At 39.0% G+C, this 20,865-nt stretch overlaps 1 protein-coding gene across 1 annotated transcript in view; it reads right to left on the bottom strand.

Annotated features, from left to right (window-relative positions):
• Nucleotides 1–20,865, bottom strand: part of cpne9 (copine family member IX) — a 203,475-nt gene that overhangs the window by 92,191 nt on the left and 90,419 nt on the right. The window contains exons 5-6 of the mRNA XM_038696360.1: nucleotides 16,251–16,290; nucleotides 14,723–14,802 (exon numbers count right to left, since the gene is read on the bottom strand). Coding sequence (XP_038552288.1) covers nucleotides 14,723–14,802; nucleotides 16,251–16,290 — 120 coding nt within the window. The remainder of the gene's footprint in view (nucleotides 1–14,722; nucleotides 14,803–16,250; nucleotides 16,291–20,865) is intronic.

The following is a 20,865-nucleotide window of genomic DNA, read 5'->3' as shown; positions in this document are numbered from 1 at the left end:
GTAACATTTGGCTAATGTTAAGCTAACGTTAGCTGTGCTTGTATAAAACAAACAGGATGAGATACTGAGCAGTTTAAATTAGCCCTTTCTACATGTTTACCCTGCACACAGGTGTATTGATAAAGTATTGTCTTTTTTTTAAAAAAGGTTTTATTGCACGTACTTACAGTAACAAGCGCAGCTGTCGGTAACTTGTGTAGTTTGAAGCTAACTTAACTTCACAGTCTCCACCACTGATGGCACTGCGTCTGTCTCTGCTGCCTGTGTAAGTGTATGTAGGAGCGGACAGAGAGCAGCAGAGGCTGCAGCCTGATGATAAACATTGGATACCGCGCTTTGCTACCATCAATAAATAAAAATTAGTTCATAACACTAGTTCATTGCATTTCAAGTTAAATCAGATTTGACGCTCGAGACAAAACGTTACATTATAGGACCCGCTAGTCTCGATAGCGGTATCGAAAAACTCAGACCTTCCTGATTTTCTGGTTTTGAGAAAGTTTGGAACCGTGTCCTTTTAGAACCAGGTATCGATCCCCATCCTTAGTGAAGATGTAAGGAGAAGTCAGCTCTTTGTTTTGTTTGGGATGTTAGTGAATGACCTCTCAAAGCATGGTGGGATAGTTGGGATTGAGAAAAGGGAGGGGTTGAAAGGTGACCATGCGTTACTTTATGCCAATGAGGGTGAAGTTTGCCTGGAAGCTCCACTGTGATTTGCCAAAAACCTATCAAAAACTTTTGTGGCAAAAACCTGCTGGTGGAGAAGATCATTATTTTAAGCTCTGGGATTTCGTATGACCCTTGCCTCCAAGATTACAGACAAAGAGAGTCTTAGTTACACTTGTTATTTGAAGTGTCTTGCATCTGGTTAAACTGATTAGATTTAAGACAGTTTCATTTTCACACATGTGTGTGTCTCCAATAGCCAGATCACAAAAGTCATTACATCTGGGCCTGACTCCAGCCCAGAAGGTACTGGTAACTACCAGGTAGTGGCACCTGAAGCTGTATAGCTAACAACTATCCATAAATTAAGACAGACACGTGACACATTGCATTAACGGACTATGAGCAAGACAAAAGTTTTGCTCATCTTCACAGGCCCTCCATCACACCACTCTCTCACCTAAAAGGTGCTTTAAAAATAAACTTTACACATAAAGTGAGAAGCAAGCATAAACAATGATGGATTACTAGCCAGGCAAAGCATGCAACTGCCCTGCTGGCGCAGACCTTCAGGGGCCCTGAGGGCCCAAGATTCTAAAACAGATTGTGTTATAAAATGATGACCTGGAATTGTTGAAGATTCGATGCTTTAATGGGCGGAGCCTGATTCAACTGCCAATCTCACAGTCAAACCTTCGCAGAGGCGTTATAGAACGAGGATCAAACCATTTTGGCTATGCGGGGTTGCTCATCATCTGGTTTTACATAGGACTACTGGTTTTCTCCCAATAAGTTAATATATAGCCTATTAAAATATCAATTTCAACTTATAATACTGTAAATAAAAATGTAAAAAAAAAAGTAGTAGTTTTAATAAATCTTGAACCCTAATCCTTAAGGTAGCGGGCGTCACTGTGTGGGCGTAGCGTGAGTGTATTTGTGTGTGGCAGAAGTGGAAGAGAGACAGAGCACCCGCTGCGCCGGTGTTCAGGTCATTCAGGTCATTTATCACCACTGATGAAACTCACAAAGAATATTATTCCCCCCACTCGCCGCACAAACACACAAATGATTCGACTATCAGTCGACTAGGCAAGACTTGAAAACTCTGATTCGACTATGTAAATCTTTAGTCGGGGACAGTCCTAAAATTATCACAAAATAACAGACCAACAAGTCCTCCAAATTAATTTAAAATGTGTTTTATCAAATGCTTTGTTGACCCAGCCATGCACCAACCTCCTCCCCCTGAGGTCTCTGTTGCTCTACAACATCACCTGACAGACAAGGGTCAAAATTCTGAAGGCCAATAGAGAGCTTTGTCACTCAACGTGAATGTTGTTTTAGGGCATTTGCTGAGAAGACTGATGCAGTTGGTGCAAACCTGGGGCAATTAGTGTTCCAGTGTAGAGTATCTACAGGTTGGTTTCTGGCCAAAAGATAATCCGGCCCTGACTACAAAGCTCTACTTTCAGATCTTGAGTGGTGAGAATCCTGGAAACAGAGTTCCAGGAGGTTCACCGCCACCCTGAAACAATTTCCCACACACGCAGAAGTGGAAAGTAAGGAATTACAATAACTCACGTTACTGTAATTGAGTATTTTTTTGTGTACTTGTACTTTTTTAAATGGTTTTTATAATCTGTAATTTTACCTTTACTTAAGTATGTTTTGTTTGAAGTATTGTACTTTGCTACAAGCCCTTAATGGTCAGGCAACATCCTATATGAAAGAACTCCTTACACCATACTGCCCAACTAGAACACTGCATTCCCAAAATGCAGGGCTTCTTGTAGTGCCTAGGATCTCTAGATGTAGAATGCCATCAGGCACCTCGGCTGTGGAATCAGACCCCTGTCTGGGTTCGGGAAGCAACCAACATTTCCGTATTTAAGAGTAGGCTAAAAACTTTTCTTTTTAGTAAAGCTTGTAGTTAGGGATGGTTTTTCTTTATTTTGTGAGAAGGCTTATAGTCTGGGCTAAACTGTCTTATTTTATTATTTTTATTATTGTTTTTTAATGTGTGTATTTATCTATCCAATTCTGCAAACTTTATGTGTCTCTATTTTCCATTAAGTGTACTGGGACAACAAAGCTGGTGATTTTACACTTAAATAAATTTGACTTGACTTTGACTTACATTTTAAATCACAGCCTCAAAGACAGGACTGACTGTGACTCTTGCTGCGTAGAGTCCCTGGCTGCAGTAGCACATGGATCTTGCGTAAAACAGGGGCCTCTGACTTCATCCAGCCAGAGGCCGACAGACCGCAGTGAGAGGGAGTGGAAAGGGGCAGAGAGAGGAGGTCGCCCGACGCGCTGTGGCCGGTCAGTGAGTATTCCCTCTGGCTGGATGAAGTCTGATGCTCCTCATTTTATGCATGATCCATGATCCTTCCTCAAGTAGTTGGTAAAAGAAGAGGCTTTGCTCAAATTAGCCAGAAAGACATCGGTGCATGACATTGCTAATGTTGGTCGGCACTAGCAACCTGCTGGTAACTAGTTAATTATGCTATGACTATGTAAATAAAAAATTAATTATGCTAACGCCCATAAAGTCCCATTAAAATTACCACCTGTTTGAATGTAGCCTAAATAGGGATGTGACTTCATGCATGTCGAATGTTTCCTATTTTCCCAGCCCAGTGCAGCCCGCCTTAGTCTAATCTGTTCCGCCATAGTTTCATGATGAAGCAGAAATATTCACAACACTTCTCATTATAACATAAAAGGTCTCTTTTTTCTCTCAAATTTTCTATCAAACTAACTAACTTTGTGCCCTCATCAAATCGCAAAAGACTGCGATTTAATTAAATAAGTATAATAAGTCGGCCTATAAATAAGATATTAAATGAGTACAAATAAGTTATTTTAGGAAAAAAAGTAATGTTTACTCTGAGTACATTCTAAATGAGCTACTTTTCACTTTTACTTGAGTAGATTTTTATACCAGTAACTTTACTTGTACTTAAGTAAAAATTCATCAATGTAACAGTACTTTTACTTAAGTACAATATTTTACTGTACTCTTTCCACCTCTGCCCAAGAGTCCCCATGGGCTCATCCCACTTCCAAGGGCCTGTGATGTTGCTCCATCACAATCTACAGCTCTGGTCTCCACAAAGGAACTCCAGTCTCTCCATCTTTCCAGTTTTTCCATGGCAACCTCCTTTCCAAACACCTCAAAATAAATACCGCTCCGACAGGCACACGGACGCACAGGTGATCAAAACTCACAACTCCCTCCACTGTTGAAACTCATCCAACATTTCAAAGGAAAAACTACATGCTTTGATGTTACTTTCACATTTGAATCAGAAGCTTTCAGAGAGAGTTCCTGTCAGATGAACAGAGCTGCTGTTAAACACTGGGTGGGCCAAAAACAGTGGTGCCATGGAGTGAAGTGACAAATCAATGCAAGGGTCTGTTAACAGGCAGGAGTGATAGGGATTGATCAAAGAGCTGAGCTCATGCCAGTTTGCTGGATCAGTGGCATGCTGGATGGAAAAAACATCAAGCATCCATCTACATATGGCTTTTTAATATTTAATCAGATAGACTGCCAATAAAAAGAGATTTACATCTGAGATGCAAAGCCCTCATTACACACAAAAGTTAATAATGTGTGCCAGCTTATATGTCCACTGCTCATTAATATTTTTTTTGTCAAGTTTCAGATGAATGCTGAATGGCACAACTTTCTCAGAAACTCCATTTGATGACCAAAGTGGAATCAAGCGAGGGGCCATGTGTCAACAGATATCTGCAGAACCAGGCCTCACAGCTCAGGAGGGCACAGAGCAAATCAATTACAGGACTGAAGACCTCCCGTCACCCCCCTCTACTATTCACTCCTTCACATTTGACAGCAGAGAGAATCTCAGACTCACTGCACTGTAAATACAAACCATGGGCACAGGCTCGGCTCATTCCTCTCCATATTCAAACCAATTTGAATTTGTAATGTGTGAGGCAGCGGAGGAGAAATTGTTGGAAAGAAAGAGGAAGGAAAGACATAATTTAAGCAGCATAAAATTACGTATTTTTGTATGCACATAGATTGGAGGCAGTTGGAGAATATTTCATTGACCCTATATATAAAATAGTATAGACAGTCATAAATGGCCTTCGTCCATATTCACAGACACCGACTTCGCTGGTGGACCCGGTGATGCTGGTTGCTATGGATACCATTCAATCATTGCAGGTCATGGCTCTCTGAGACGTCTCTTGATGTCGGCAGGTGGTATAGTAAAAATAGCAACAGTGAAATTAAACCATCATAGGTTTATATACTATATATAATTATATTTTTATCTGAAATGTATGTCTGTTTATTTTGATTATTTGAACATGATTCAAAATCATATAGAAAAAAATCCAGACCATTTCAGCACACTCACTTAAAAAAAAACATATCAAAGGCGAAAACGAAAAATATATTTTCTCAATCCACTTCTTACTGTAAGTAATGGGGGTACTATGTGCACAAAGTTTTCACCTCAAGTTTGATCAGTTTGAATCAGTGATGACTACTAGTTTGAAACTGAAATAGCTCTGGGGATGTAGCAATAGAAAGTTATTTTTAATTAGTTTACCTGACCTCTGTAGCCCACTCCTCAAATCTGCTTAAGGCTCCAGGCCCCATTAGCCACTACTAGCATAACACACCTGAATCTCTGACTGAACTATTGGTTATTAAGTTGCATTGCATTGTGGGTAATGTAGGCACCAGGTTTTGATAAGCGCTCAGTAAGGCAAAGGCGCATCCTATCATATCATACCGAAACACAGAAATGTGCACTCAGAATGCCTTATCAGTTTAATTACCTCCAACCCAGCTCCACCACCCACCACCTCACCTCTGGATCTAATGGACTACTACAATTACAGTTTATCTTCTGCACTGGACACTTTAGCCCCTCTGAAAACACTTGGATGTCTCATCTACCCATACCGTCCCTACTCAAACCATTGGAACTAATATGAACAATAACCTTTCAAATGAACAGTGCTCTACACTGTTGACTTTTTTTTAACTAAAAAATTACTGCAATTCATGAGCATCTTGCCTCTGTGTTCAATGTTACTGTCTGCAACCAAAGTCATTTGTGACTGCAACTACGGGCCAATTTCCAACTTATCATTCATATCTAAAATTCTCGAGAAGGTTGTTGCATCTTAACTACAGACTTACCTCAATAAAAATAATCTCCTTGAAAAATTCTAATCTGGCTTTAGCACAGAAACTGCCCTAGTTAAGATCACCAACGACCTCCTCCGTTCAGCAGATTCTGGTCTGCTCTCCAATCTCACCCTCCTGGATTTCCCAGCAGCCTTTGACACTATATTACATCCCCTCTTCATAGACCATCTGGCACGTATTGGAATTGGGGGCACTGTTTATCAGTGGTTTGCTTCCTACCTTTCAAAAAAGACAAACTTTGTTAATATTCAAATCTGCAGGTCAGAAACCTCCTGAGTTCACCTTGGAGTACCACAGGGGTCATTATTGGGACCACTTATGTTAATCATTTACCTTGTCCCTCTTGGCAACATCTTCTGGTACTATGACATCCAATTTCACTGTTATGCTGATGATACACAGCTTCATGTGTCCAAAAACCCCAGTTCCACACTCCCCTCCAGTCCCTTACTGCCTGTCTACATGATATATAGACATGGATGACAACCAGTGCTTGAGGTGGGCCAATAAGTACACAATAACAGCACCTTGAAGTTTTTTGCTTTAGCCTGCTGGGACTTTTTCTTGCGTACCGGCACTTTTCTCAAGCTGCTGGTACTCTTCTCTGCCCTCTCCATATCTGGTTCTCTGGGTGACGCTCATCTGTTCCCGTTCTCCCCTCCCTGGCAGAGACAGACGAGGGAGAAGCTCGGGTGCCTTTCATGCAGCCAGATTTGGTTTCCCTTCATATAAATAGACATGTCCACCATCAATTGGTCTCCAAATGTCTCCAGAATGCAGTACTCTTAAAAGTTTAATGCTCAAAATCTTACGGGGGAGGACCCCCACACTGCCCACCCATACATTTCAGCATCACATATTTCTTCAAAATAATGTTAAAATATCATCTCGTCTTGGTCTTGTGACCCAAGTCTACTGTCACACCCCTAATCTGAGCCCTTATGTCCACAGCACTTTTCAACACAAAGTGATACCCTTGTTGACAGCAATCAGCAAACTTTTGAAATGTTGAACTGGTTGTTCTGCATGAATGGTTATGATTAAGTTAGTACTTAACGTTAAAAAATCAAAGACTGACCACCATGTAGAGCATTTTTCTTGCACAATAATTTAATGAAGAAAAACAACAACCAAAATGAAACAGCTGTTTTGTCCAACTGGAATTAATATTGTAGCCTACTAGTGGTAAGCTATATAGTAGCCTAGTCTATACCCTTTTCTGAAATTATAATGAATATACAAACATTAGCCAACTTAAAATATAACTGTTATCATTCAACAAAACTCTCTGCAATCTGTCTCCTGCTTAACTCACTGACCTCATTCAGACTTACACTCCATCTCGTTCCCTGAGGTCTTCCACAGCAAGTCTTTTGGCACTACCAACCATAAACCTTAGTAAAATGGGTATTAGGACCTACTCCTACGCTGCACCCAAACTTTGAAACTCTCTACCCCATAACAGCCGTATTCTAGACTTTATTACAAAACTCAAAACTGCTCTTAAAACTCATCTTTTTAAACTAGAATACTCACTGTAATAATGTGCAACACTGATTTCTATTTGATTGTTGATGTTTTACTTATGTTTTATTTTTTTGATGCTATGTTTTCTTATGATACTTTCTTTTATTGTTGCTGCTTGTTGTTTTTTTGTAATGTAAGGTGGCCTTGAGCGTCATGAAAGGCGTTTTATTTACTTATTTATAAGATTGCGTGTAATAAAAACAAGATTTCTCTGGTTTGGCTCCATCAACTTTGATCCCTTCTTTTTTTAAACATTATTTATTTTACTATTTACTTATTTTTTAGTCCAACAGTGTTATTGGAGTGCAATGCTAAATTGGATGATGTATTTTTAATGTTATAGAGAAATGTGTAAGATTTTAAACCAAGTCATTAGGGTCTTTAAAAGGACTTTTGATCATCAGTTCAGTGGAATTTTCTCCTAATTTCTATTATTCTATATTATCGAAAGTATTTTCAATACTTGTGTCTCAAGGACCTTGTTTACTGTAAACGTCACTTATCGGTGTCCTCTTGCAGTAACTTATGGATTCAATAACCAGTTTAGACTGATTTTATTTACTGTTAGCTGTTTCATGAAAATGTCTGAAAACTGAACATTGAGCCTCACTGATCCAGTATCTCACGGTGATCAGCACATTTAGACAATTTACATGACTTTTAGAGTGATTTTACAGCGCATGCTTAAATAAACACTCTGCCAGAAGTTCTTATCCTCTTTGTTCGCTGCTGTGCATTAAAATGTCTTCTATGTACTTTCTATACTGTATTTATATCTCTGCAGTCATTCATTTAAATGGATTTATGGTTGTTAAAAAAAAAGAGAAAAGAGACTAGAAATGTCTGAAAATTCAAGTAAATTATCTTGGTGTTCATCAATAACCATGTCAGCCCAATTATAGTTTGTTCATGTTTGAAAATCCTTAAAATTTCACTTGCAGCATCATTAATACGCCTTTTTTCCACTGGGTCTTGGTCATGTGTCAAGTGCCATAGCAGCCACACTACTTTATGCAAAGCTTGATTGTGGAGTACATTACCAAAGCGCAGGAGGCGGTTCAGTTTAGGTCAGCAGGTGGGTGATTGCTATTATAGACGCATCTTTCAGCATGCGAGCACTTAAGCTGCCTAAACAGACGAGTGTGCGTCGTGACTCGGTGCTCGAGGTGGGTTTCCCTCATAATCCTGTCCTTCACGAGCTAAATGCCACAGGGCTCTCTTCCTCTCCCCACCCAATATCTGAAAATAGATCCTCACCGTGGCTCTGATGTGATGTCATCTTAAGCACAGGAGAATAGAGCAGCATGGAGGAAATGGCTCACCCAGCTGGATTTTTCAGCGGTACAAAGCATAAAGTACACTTCATACTCTCAGTTGCCTTGGAAACCTGTCTGCCATTAAAAGAGGATCAATATACTTTTTATAATTTGCGTGTCTATATGTGTGTGTGTTTTCAGGTGTGTATGCTTTAAACGGAAAAGTCAATACAATACATCACATTGTGCCATGGGTATGCTCCTCCTCCTTTACGTTCCTGACAGCATTTTTGAAGTAAAAGTCTTTTAACTGTAGATGTTTGTGTGTGCATTGTGACCTCAGCAAACATTCTGGCATTGTATAGAGGTTTCAGTATGCTAAATCAATGAGAGCTTGTGTAAATACAAATCAAAGATGAGGGAATCTGGAGTCATCCACACGCATGCATGTCTATGAAATCAGAATATGAGCATCTTATTAGGATCCGAAATGTTAAATATGTAGATGAGAGGATACACATCAGTGTCATCTTTATGTGCCCAATACAGATACTGTAAGTCCAGAATACAATTGGCCATGGAAGCAGAGGTCACATGGTCACCTGGCACACAGACATTCATACATTTGCCTTTCAACAGATTTAAGCTGTTTTATTTACATGCTGGACTTTGCTAGCTAGTGCGTTAAAGCGCTATGAGTGGTTGGAAAGACTAGAAAGGCGCTTTACCAGTACAGACCATTTCCACTTACACATACATCTAAGCACCCAAGAGTTTCCTTCATGTAAAGTGATAACAGTGTTCATATCAGACAGCCCAATTATGAGGACAGGACCTTTGAGATGCAGCTGTTATTGGTCAAGATATGTATCCAGTGGTCAAGCCCAAAGTCATGTATCCTCATGTGTTTTAAGATACAAGATACAAGATTTTTATCTTGTGATACATGGATGCCTTAGCTTATTTAATCAATGTAGCCAGAATGATGTTGCAGGAGGTGTATTAAGAAGAGGCACATGGGGTTGTAGGCAAATACTAATGGCTGTATTTCAGTATTACAGTTTAAAAGAGAGTTTTAAGTTATGCATGGCATTACACACAACTCCTAACATCAGATGTTATATTACAAATACTGTAAGAGATCAGTCAAAACGCTGCTAATGTCTAGCTTTTAAATGATAGTGTTTGTGCCATGTAACTGTCAAATTTGTTTACTGACGTTGAACAAATATGACTTGTGCATGTCTCTGTCCATTAAGCATTTCTTTCTCCGTTTGATGTGAACACTGTAGCTGCTTTGATTTATCTGACTGTCTGTGTGAGTGTGACTTCTGTCCAGGTTGCAGTCCCGTGCAATCAATAACCTTTCTCTGCTCGGAACACAATTTGCCTCTCAGTAACACAACCCACATCCCTCACATAGACTCAGTTGATGGGACCAACAACCAATAATCCCCCCCACACCACACACACACACACACACACACATCCAAGGGCATCAGAGGCTCTCCCTCTCATTGACAAGCTGTCTGAATTAAGGAATGCTCCCGCAGGCTTGAACAAAGATAAATGAGAGCAGCCCAAATGGCTATGACCAACTGAGGGTCTCAGACTGGAAATATGATTTATAGGTGGCTGATCATTATGTGTGTGCTTTATGACTCTAAAGAGGGGTTCTCCTTGAGGTTGTTTATGTTTTCATTTTAGCGGAAGGTTTACACCAATCAATTATATTAGTTTACAGTGTGCAGTATGGGGATTTCATTCACTCACTCATGTTTCCAATAAAACAGAAGAGACAACCTGACAAAAGACAATCTCGCTTTGCTTTCTGCCTGTCTGTTGTGAAATAATACCTCACAAACCAAGCCAACATGCTTTAAACACACACACACACACACACACACGCGTGGCTGCTCAGCCCGTCACGATGACCGCCTCATTATAGGCAGAACATGTAAAAGCCCTCCAGCCCTTTAAAACATATAAACAAAAGGCTTGGTGAAATAGTAGCCTCTCGTCTTGTTTGACGCTGTCAGCCTCAGGCAAACACACCGCTCGCTCCTCTGCTCCCTCCAAGGTGGGAAGAAAAGCTGCCACTTTGTCAGACCTGCTGTCAGCGGCCGAGTGATGATGACTGATTGATCAAAGACAGACAGGTGACACTCAATTTCATCAGAATTGGGTCACATTTTTCTTACAGTAGTATTTGGTAGCAAAATACAATACCTCGAGTGGCAGAGGGTTGTTTTTAACCTTTTTATATCACCAGTGTAATTCGTAATGTATGTACTCAAGTATGCAGGCCAAATTTACACTTTGGTGCTTCCCAGTACAACCACAGCTTTCCAGTACTGGCCATTGAGGAGCTCCAGTTGAAGGGTAAAAGCCCCGCTCAAGGACACCTTAATGCTATCTGAAGGGGCTGCCTGTGCATTTTCACATTCAGCCTGTAGTCCAGAACCTCCTGTTTGAAGAGGAAAGGATGAGATAAAGGCACATCCCACAATCAATTAGTTATTACATTAATTGGGTATAAAAAGAGCATCCCAGAAAAGCTGAGTAAAGCTGGGGAGGGGTTCACCACTCTATGAAAGGCTTCCTGGCAAATAGTGCAACAATTTTAAAATAATGTTTCTCAATGCAAAATTGAAAAGAATCTGGGTATTTCATTGTCTACAGTACATCATATCGTTAAAGATTCAGAGTATCAGAAGAAATCTCTTTACACAAGTGTCAAGGCCAAAAACCAATGGATGGCCAAAATATTCGGGCCCTCAGACGGCACTCCATCAAAAACATCCATCCATCCATCGTCAACCGCTTATCCTGCGTACAGGGTCAGGGGGGCTGGAGCCAATCCCAGCTGACTCCATCAAAAACATCAAAGACAAAATCCTGTAGAGGACATCACTGCATGTAAGGAACACTTCTGTTAACACAGTTCATCACTGCATCCACAAATGCAAGTTGAAACTCATGCAAAGAGGACACAGCACATAAGCCAGTTCCAGAAACCCTGACACCTTCTGTGGGCCCAAGCTCATGTAAGATGGACTGAGGCAAAGGCAAACTGTCCTGTGGTCTGAAGAGTCAAAATTTTAAATTCTGTTTAGAAATCATGGATGCCCCAATCTCCGGGCTAGAGGAGAGGGACCATCCGGCTTGTTATAAGTGCACAGTGTAAAAGCCAGCATCCGTGACGCCATGGGGGTGCATCAGTGCACATGGTATGGGTAACCTGCACATTTGTGAAGGCACCATTAATGCGGAACAATATATACAGGTTTTGGAGCAAGTAGGCAAAGTCTTTCTCAGGGACAGCCTTGCTTATTTCATTTTCAACATTTGAGAATTTATCTTTGTGCTGTTTTCAATTAAATATGGGCTTTCAGTGTTTTGCAAATCATCACATTTTGTTTCTATTTACATTTTACACCGCATTCCAACTTTTTGTATAATATAATATATAATATGTTCTGTTATTTCAATTTTAAGTGAAATAATATTGGCCAATTCTATTAGAATCAGAATGAATGAGTTCAGCAGTTTCAGGCTATCGTTCTATGTGGATTTGCAGATAAATATTCAACTTTAAGTAAACAATAAATAAAATGAAGTACGTTAATTGGTTAAATGTATTTCTTCCAATGTTATATTTAAGGTGTCGCAATAATGACATACAAATGAAACAAATTAAGGTTGCCGGCATGCACGCGGAAACGTATTTCATCCAGAGGGCTGGATATTTCTGGACGTCATAAGCACAGTGTTTGTGTAATTATCTCACTGCCAGAATCGGAGACAAATGTTTCGCACTGCAGGTTTAAAGTAAGAAAAATGTTATTTTATGAGCCATTAATTTTCTATGGCCAGCAGCACCTCTAAACCTTTAGCTGAGGTGAAGGCAAGCAGTCACATCAGGATACCACATGCTCAAATTTACCATACTTTTGATACTTGAACTACAACATAATAATGCATCCACAAGCACTTGAAACTTGAACAGAAACTCTATTTCTGAGGATCTTTTGACAGAAATGCAATATAAGATCCATAACTATGTTTTCAGTGGAGTGTAAAGACCCTACATATTATGTATTATGTTTTTATTACCTTAGAATGAGCCATTTCTATCTACATAACCACAGAGTAGTCGCCATGTTGCATCATCATGTTTCTACAGCAAGCCGAAAACCGAAAAACTGCTCTACAGAGCGCGTTTCGTCACTACGTTCTTCTTGTTCTACTTTTGGGAGAATTCATGCAGTGCAGACACTCTTCACTGTTGAATACGTACGTTCGAAGAAGAAGAAGAAGAAGTAGTAATAATATACAGCAGCCATTTCAACCATTAGATGGTGATTGAGAATATAACACATAATATTGCATACCTTTGACACAGTGTTTGCATAGCTCAGTTGGTAAATTGCAGGACTCTCACCTTGAAGATGTGAATTTGATCCCACCTTGGGACAGTTTTTTTTTCTCTCTTCAACAAATGGATTCGGCAAGAACCAGTTTTTCAGGCTCACATTATGGCATGTGCTGCAGTGTGTGTTCCCAGTATCTCCAGGCAGAGGATATTTAGGGGAATCACATTTTCTGACGGCTCTTTCAGACGTGGTTCAAGCAGGCTACAGACTCTTTTAATTTCGGTCAGAATATTTCAAAGTAAAAGCTCTCAATTAAAAATAAAACAGTGCTGCAAAAACGTTCTTGCGCTTTTATTTTGTAGGCAAAACCACTAAAGAGCATATTATGTGAGTAACTGTTGCTGTCGTGACTGAGATCTATTTCAGCCCCGCTATCAAAGTATTTATTTATATTTATATTTTGCTGCTATCAAAGCACCATAATCAGGCAGAGGGCCAGATATTATTGCTGGTGGGCAGTTTTGACGAGGGTCCATAATTTATATACCAAACTATATCTGATGTGTGGTTCCTAATGGACTGTGGTGCAGAAACAGTGTTTCACACTCTTGGCTTACATTTTCCAGTGGCCAAGTCACAATAACGTGGTTTTGCTGAATAGTTAAGTAAATGTAATTCCTTAAAATATCTACCTAAAGAAACCTCATTTCTTGACTGGCAACTCTCGGCTATCTCAGAAGGGACACCATTTGGGCTGTGTCAGCCACCGTAGCTGTCATACGCTCTTTGAAGGGGTAGGGGGCAGTGGCAGACTGGACAGTTAGTGGCAATTCACAATCTCACAGCTAGATGTCACTGAATCTTACACACTGAACCTTTAACATGATTTTTTATCAGAAAAAATGTTATTGGTAATGTAAAATAAAACAACTGGAAAGATCATATTTTGTGTCATCCACCCACTTTGGTAACTGCTGTGGACTCATAGTCTTGTTGATATCAGCGGACTTCTAATGCACAAAGCACACCACCTTCACCCATGGAAGATTCAAACTATAATGGTGTAGGTAACCCTTAGCGTCCGTTTTGTATGTGCAGGACTCTGCTGTAAAGTTAGCAATAATAAATATTATGATTACCTTCAAAATACAGCTTGCTAAAAACACATGGTTAATGTTGTGAACGGTGGCAGTTTGGTTAGGTTTAGGCACCAAAAGTACTTGGCTAGATTTAGGAAAAGATCATATTTTGGGTTTAAATGAGTACATTACCCCGCGACCCTGTGCGCAGGATAAGCGGTTGACGATGGATGGATGGATGGATGGATGGATGAGTACATTAGATATGTTAAAAGAAGTTAACGTTGATCAATAAAGTCATGTTGTTAGAAAACTTCAATTGACTCTGCCCTCTTATGTTCATTCATGTAACTAGATACAAGTTTTGATTGAATTCCTTTCTGTTTTACTATATGGGGTTCCACAATATGAATTGAATGCCAAACTTAAAAAATACAATACAAATTATGTGACTAATTAATGAATCTACAATAGTACAAAATGAACTGCTGTTTTTGCATTGTGTATGACATTAAAGAATGTTTTGTTCAGATCAATGTCCTGCACAGACTTCACAGAGAGACCTGGGTGCTTATCTGATATCTGGTCACGTTGAAGGTATGCTGTACTTACGAGAGTGTCCTTTCCAGCCTGCTGCCAGTCGAGCCGATGATCTCCCCCAGCGTACAGAACATTTGACCCAGGAAGTCCTTCACAGAGGAGAGGAGACCAGCACACAGTTAATACTGCACAACAAAGTCTCTGTACATCATTACAGCATTAACAATACTGGACTACACTGAAACTGATATTTTAATACCATTTTTACAAGTTTGCTTTAATGGGGTCATTGCATGAAAAGTACAATTTTACATTTACATTCTCATTGTATAGATTAAACTGAGCCATTTTTTATTTTGATATTTTATTTTCTTGTTGCAGCTTCTCATTCATCCACTTACTCATTTACTTTAGTAGTCAGGCTTTCATTCAAATGTAGCGCAAAATGTAACATTGAATGTAACAACTGAGACTTCCTTAATTTTTATATAAACCAGTTAAGCAATCACAGAAACACCATGAAAGGTCGTCCAGCTGGACGTTGACACAGTGTAAAGATTTCAGCTCAGTTCGAGAAATGTCCAGAAGATAAGAAGAAAGAATGAAATTAAGGGATACAATGTGATGTCAGCCTACCTTCTGCTCATCCAGGTGGGCAATGCAATAAAGAAAGGCAGACACAAGTTAAAGGAAAATCTGAAAAGATTCAATGAAAAAAACTCAAAGCTTCAAAAGTTCTGAGCTGATGTCAAATGCCTTCATTGCCAACCTAATAATTACTGTTAATAATTACTGTAGCATGTTGTATTTAAATTAAAACCCATGTTATCCTCTTGATTTTATTTATACTTTCTACATTGCAGGTACTCTATCAAAGTTTGTTTTTATTTGAAATTGAATTCAATAAATTTAATTTCAACTCAATTCAAAGTACTCCAGAGGCCAGCTTAAGGAGCAAAATGCAGCAAATACTCAACACATGAATAAATAAGTAGTAATATAGTTATTATATATATATACATATATATTCAGTCAACAGTCTATGTATTAAGACACAGCCAGAATGTCTGCCTACATTCTACATCACTTCATCACTTTGAGCTAGCTAAAAAAATCATTCACACTCAAAACTAGCTTTTGCATAACCAGCATAAACCATTCTTTTGAAAACCATAATTGAGTTAAATATTCTTAAATTTATATTTACATTGTTTCATAATAGAACCCCAGCAATAGAAATACATCTCCTGTTAATCCCTTTTTGGCATTTTAGTACTGTCGACTTACAAACTTCTCTCAAATCATATCCACACTCCTTTACTGAAAAAGCCCTTGTACACCAAAGGCACCAAAACTACTTGGTGAAATTATACCTTTTCTCTTTTTAACCAACTGACTGTAAGATAACGGAAACCTATAAAGCTTTCTTTCTTTTACATTACAGTCTAGTTATTAAGCCAACAATATTCTATATTCATGTATTCAGTTATATTTTTGACTCGTCTGATTACTTTTATTGCCTCTTGCCAGTTTCAGTCCTCCATACCAGTTCACATGTCTTTTTGGAGCATATTAATGGGATTTATCAATGGCTGCTTACATGTTTTGAAAGGTTGGAGCTCCTGGTATCCACATTGTACCTGCAATTTAACAAAAAACATCAGACTTTAGGCATTTTTCTTTAGAAAACACACTTCAGACATCCAAATATAAAAAACAGAGCACAGCCTTAAAGAAACGAAGAAAAACTCCCCGTGTAGGCTACTTCATTTTACAAACAACACAGACACAATTGCCAGCTCTCCTGGGAATATAACGATTAAAATCCTGTATTAAACAATTAGATATGGTGTGCATGGGGGGGGGGGGGGTCCAATACTATGGATCTGGAGCAGCATTTCTATGTAATGAACTCTGGGATCAACATGTAAATTAAAGTCACTTCCTCTCTGGCAGATGTTTTGCTTCTTTCTCCTTCCTAAGGCTATTGTCTCCCCGAGGACTTCCTCGTAGCAGCCGTCACTAGGGGCTCTTTTTCAAAGAATGTTCATGTTCATGTTTGACAAAGGAAATCCACTTGTGTGTCGAATAACATTACACAGACATCGTGTATTCTTCAGCGCCTCATCTCTCTCTGGATCTATCCAGCTACCTCTCAGCCCCACTTGTTTGCTGTCAGCGTCTTTCTGAAGTCTACAGAGAGGATGTAGCGCGACACTGAGCTCTACAGCTCCAATCTCTTCACCTGTTTCCTGATGTCTTTCTCTACTACAGTTACCACATATTCAATATCCTCATCAACATCCTTGTAAGGCTGCCTAAAGGAGACGGAGCATGGAAATAAAAAATAATATAAAGAGGTAGTAAAAGGAATTCTTTATTGACTCAGAGGAGGAACAGCACTGACTATTGTAATGAGCTGGTTACTTCAACTGTAAAAGTTGTTATTATAAAAATGCACTGTACATCTCAGTAGTATTCTCTTCTCAAGAGAGCAGGCAGGCTTGGAGAAGATGAGTGACAAAGCCCCTATTAATGTAGTGATTTTGCTTTGGCCCTGTGGACCGGCTGCTCCCCTGTTAGCCGGGAGTGAAAGCAAAGCTAAGACGATAAAATATGACTGTCATACATAAAATATTTCAACAGCAGAGAGCCTTCAATGTCTAAAAGACTTGAAACAATTGGCACAAAACTTCCCCAGTTATTGGTGCTTTTCCATACACTCAGCAATTGTAGAATTTCAAAGTGAAAAGACAGTTTGGTAGAGGGAATGTTGGAAGGACAGTTTGTTTATGTCCCAAACTCCTCTGCCGTGTTCTCCCTTCCCTCCTCTGTCTTTAACAACTGCCTTTCCCCTATTTCTCAATATAATCTGACTTCTTTTTCCCTCTTTTGTGTTCTTCACGTCTATACCCAACACCATCTCCTAACAATTACATAAATAATTATGAAACTAATATGCATTTGAAAATATCTTGATTAACATCTTAATATCGATTGTTGGACTGAATGATACAAAATATTCATGGTCCGCAGGTCAGCAGTGAGCATACCGCTAGTCCCACCACAAGATTGATAAAGTTTGGTTTTGTGTTAAGTATCTTGTCAAATATTTGAAAAATTACCATAAAATTTGGTGAATCCTAATCCACAGAGGATAAATTGTGCTGATTATCATGTTACATATTTGTAGCGGCAGGTCAACAGGTGAAAACAGACACAAACAAACTGTTTGAATCTCTTTTCAGTTATCTGTTAACAAGGTCCTGTGTTTGAACATAAGAAACTCACTAATAGAAGATATAAGTATGCCATTCGTCTTATATGTAAAAATGAGCAGGCCATGAGGACTGATTCCATGGCAAAGAAGCTCATGACAGCGTTATGGCAACAACACTATAGTACCTTATTCAACTGTATTTACACCGATTTGTATGAAGTAGAACACATTGAGAGTAACACTTCTTGGGAATCAATGGTGATTATGTCACACCAAGCCATACATAAGCTCTCTGCTAACAAGGCTAGTGGTTTGGATTGTATTTCTGCTGAACATCTTAAAAATGCCAGTATAGGAATAGCTCCTTTGCTCGCCATTTGTTTTACTGTTTTTATGATACATGGTGTATTGCCAGACTCAATGTTGGCTGTTCTATTAGTTCCAGTCATTAAGGACAAAGCTGGGAAGGTAGGTAGTTTAGATAATTACAGGCCCATTGCTTTAGCAAGCATATTATCAAAGGTACTAGAAAGAATTCTGTAGGACAGATTAAATGAGTTTATTAACACCACAGATAACCAGTTTGGGTTTAAAGCTAAACATGGCACTGACTTGTGTATATATGCTCTAAAGGAAATTGTGAACAAATATAGAGATAAAAACTCATCAGTTCTTATGTGTTTTAATGATGCAGCATTTGACCATGTAAATCATAGTAAATTGTTTAACAAATTAAGGCAAAGAGGGGTGCCCAAGTATATTGTGAAAATTTTGGCTTACTGGTATGCCCACCAGACTATGCAAATGAAATGGGGCAACAGTGTCTCAGCTTTATTTGGGGTTAACAATGGAGTCAGACAAGGGGGTATTTTATCACCTGCTCTTTTTAATCTCTATATGGATGATCGGTCCAGGCAATTAAGAGCCTGTAATACTGGGTGCATGATTGGTAATTCAATAGTAAACCATATTATGTATGCAGATGACCTTGTGGTTTTTAGCCCAAGTAGTGCTGGATTACAGCAGCTTCTTACAATCTGTTCAGTATATGGTGTGGAACTTGATATCGATTAAGTTAAGTGATTATATCGCCAATAAGAATGTCGCCATGATCTGCAGAACTAAAGATGATAAATGTTTGAACTATCCTGATTTTAAACTGGCTAACAATAAGCTTAGTGTCTGTAATAAGGTGAAATACCATGGCCATTTCATCACTGATAAAATGACAGATGATGAAAATATTTATAGGCAATGTCGCATGATGTATGCACAAGCCAATATGCTCTTACGTAAATTTAGGGCATGCACGGTTGGTGTAAAAAATATCTCTGTTTAAAGCGTATTGCACACCGTTCTATACTGCGCACTTGTGGTCAAATTATAGAAAGGCAAGTCTATTAAAATTTAAAGTAGCATATAATGACGCAATGAGAATATTACTCACAAGACCAAGATGGTGTAGAGCAAGTGAGATGTTTGTGGCTGCGAGTAAGGACCTTTCATGCTGTTTTAAGAAACCTAATGTTTAAATTCATGTGCCGACTTAATGGGTCACAAAATGAAATAATAATGGGCTTAACTAACATACGGCTAAGTACTACACGATACCAATCCTGCATGTGGAAACACTGGTATAATTGTCTCCTGGTAGAACAATGATTCTCTTTTAAATAATTTTATATTCTTGTTTATATTTATAACCATGATTTACTATGGATTTTTTTATGTGTAGGTATGTGTGTATGCATGTGCGTTTGTGGATATGTATTTATGTATTGTTGTGGGTAAGATTTGGACCTTGAGTCTGTAATAAAGTTTTTGATTGATTTGATTGATTGATTATCTGAACTGATTCAATTACAGACTGGGAGACCGGGGATGGTTACAACATTTTTTACATTTCTGTCAGTATCTTGGAGCACTTTCAAGCCAGTGCGTTCAAAATGTGACACAAAGTAGTTACATGTGTGTGCTATTTAATGGTGTAGATGTTACCTCTACAACACAGACAGAAAACGCATGGTTTAATCTCAAACACAAGGAGGGAAATGTTACAATTGACGCCATAGGCTGGTATCTTAGTTACTTAGTTACCAGTCATAGTAGTGACATAGTAGTGATCATAATAATAAAACTTATCAAAATGTGCAATTGTGCACCAACTGGATATTATAGTATGTGTGTGTGTGTGTGTGTGTGTCTGTGCACTGTCTCACGGGCCCACAGAGAAGCTTACAGGTCTCAGACTAACATTTGAACATAATAATAAAACATAAACATAATCCAGTTTATCTCGATTGCTTAAACACATTTCTTGAAATGATGCCTCTTTGTCTCGTAACTCTAAACACAAATCCCCACAAAACATCTCACCCAATTCCTCAAACATCCTATTTTCAGGTCAAAATGAAGCTCTCCACTCAAAACCATTCAATCTTGCTGAAAAACCAAACTTTGTCCTCAGACATCACACACAAGCCCTCAGAAACACACACTACAACACAGTCTTACACAATGTTGAGATAAATTCAAAACAATACTACAAAAAACGGTTATAAGTAATGTTGCTTAAGGTTCCCCCTCAAAAACCTTTTCACATGATGAACACAGCAAAAGAAATTATTCTGCCCCAGCGTCCCATCTTTGGTCTTGGACAGGCCAGAGATTCTTGTTCTCCTCCTCCTCCCTTCAACTCCGCCCTAACTCCTACTGTTCCTCTTCCTTCACCTTCTCCTCTTCCTCCTCGTCCTCCTCCCCCTCTCTCTGGTGTCCTCTCCCTCTTCCTTCATCTCTCTGGATCCATTGTTCCAAACTGGATAAACTGACTCTGGCCCTGTTATTTATCTATTGAAGGTTCTGATTGGTGTGTTTTGACTGTTTGACAATTTTGACTGTTTGTGTTTCCACCTGGGTAGTTGTGTGCTAACTGAGCTCAACCTGTGCTGATTGAGTGAACAATATTAAATGTCAGTCCTTTCTCAATGACCACATG

The sequence above is a fragment of the Micropterus salmoides genome, unplaced genomic scaffold, assembly GCF_014851395.1.
Source record: "Micropterus salmoides isolate LMB-PRFRI ecotype aquatic unplaced genomic scaffold, ASM1485139v1 Ms_hic_scaffold_4, whole genome shotgun sequence".
NCBI lineage: Eukaryota > Metazoa > Chordata > Actinopteri > Centrarchiformes > Centrarchidae > Micropterus > Micropterus salmoides.
This window is presented reverse-complemented; position numbering and strand designations above follow the sequence as displayed.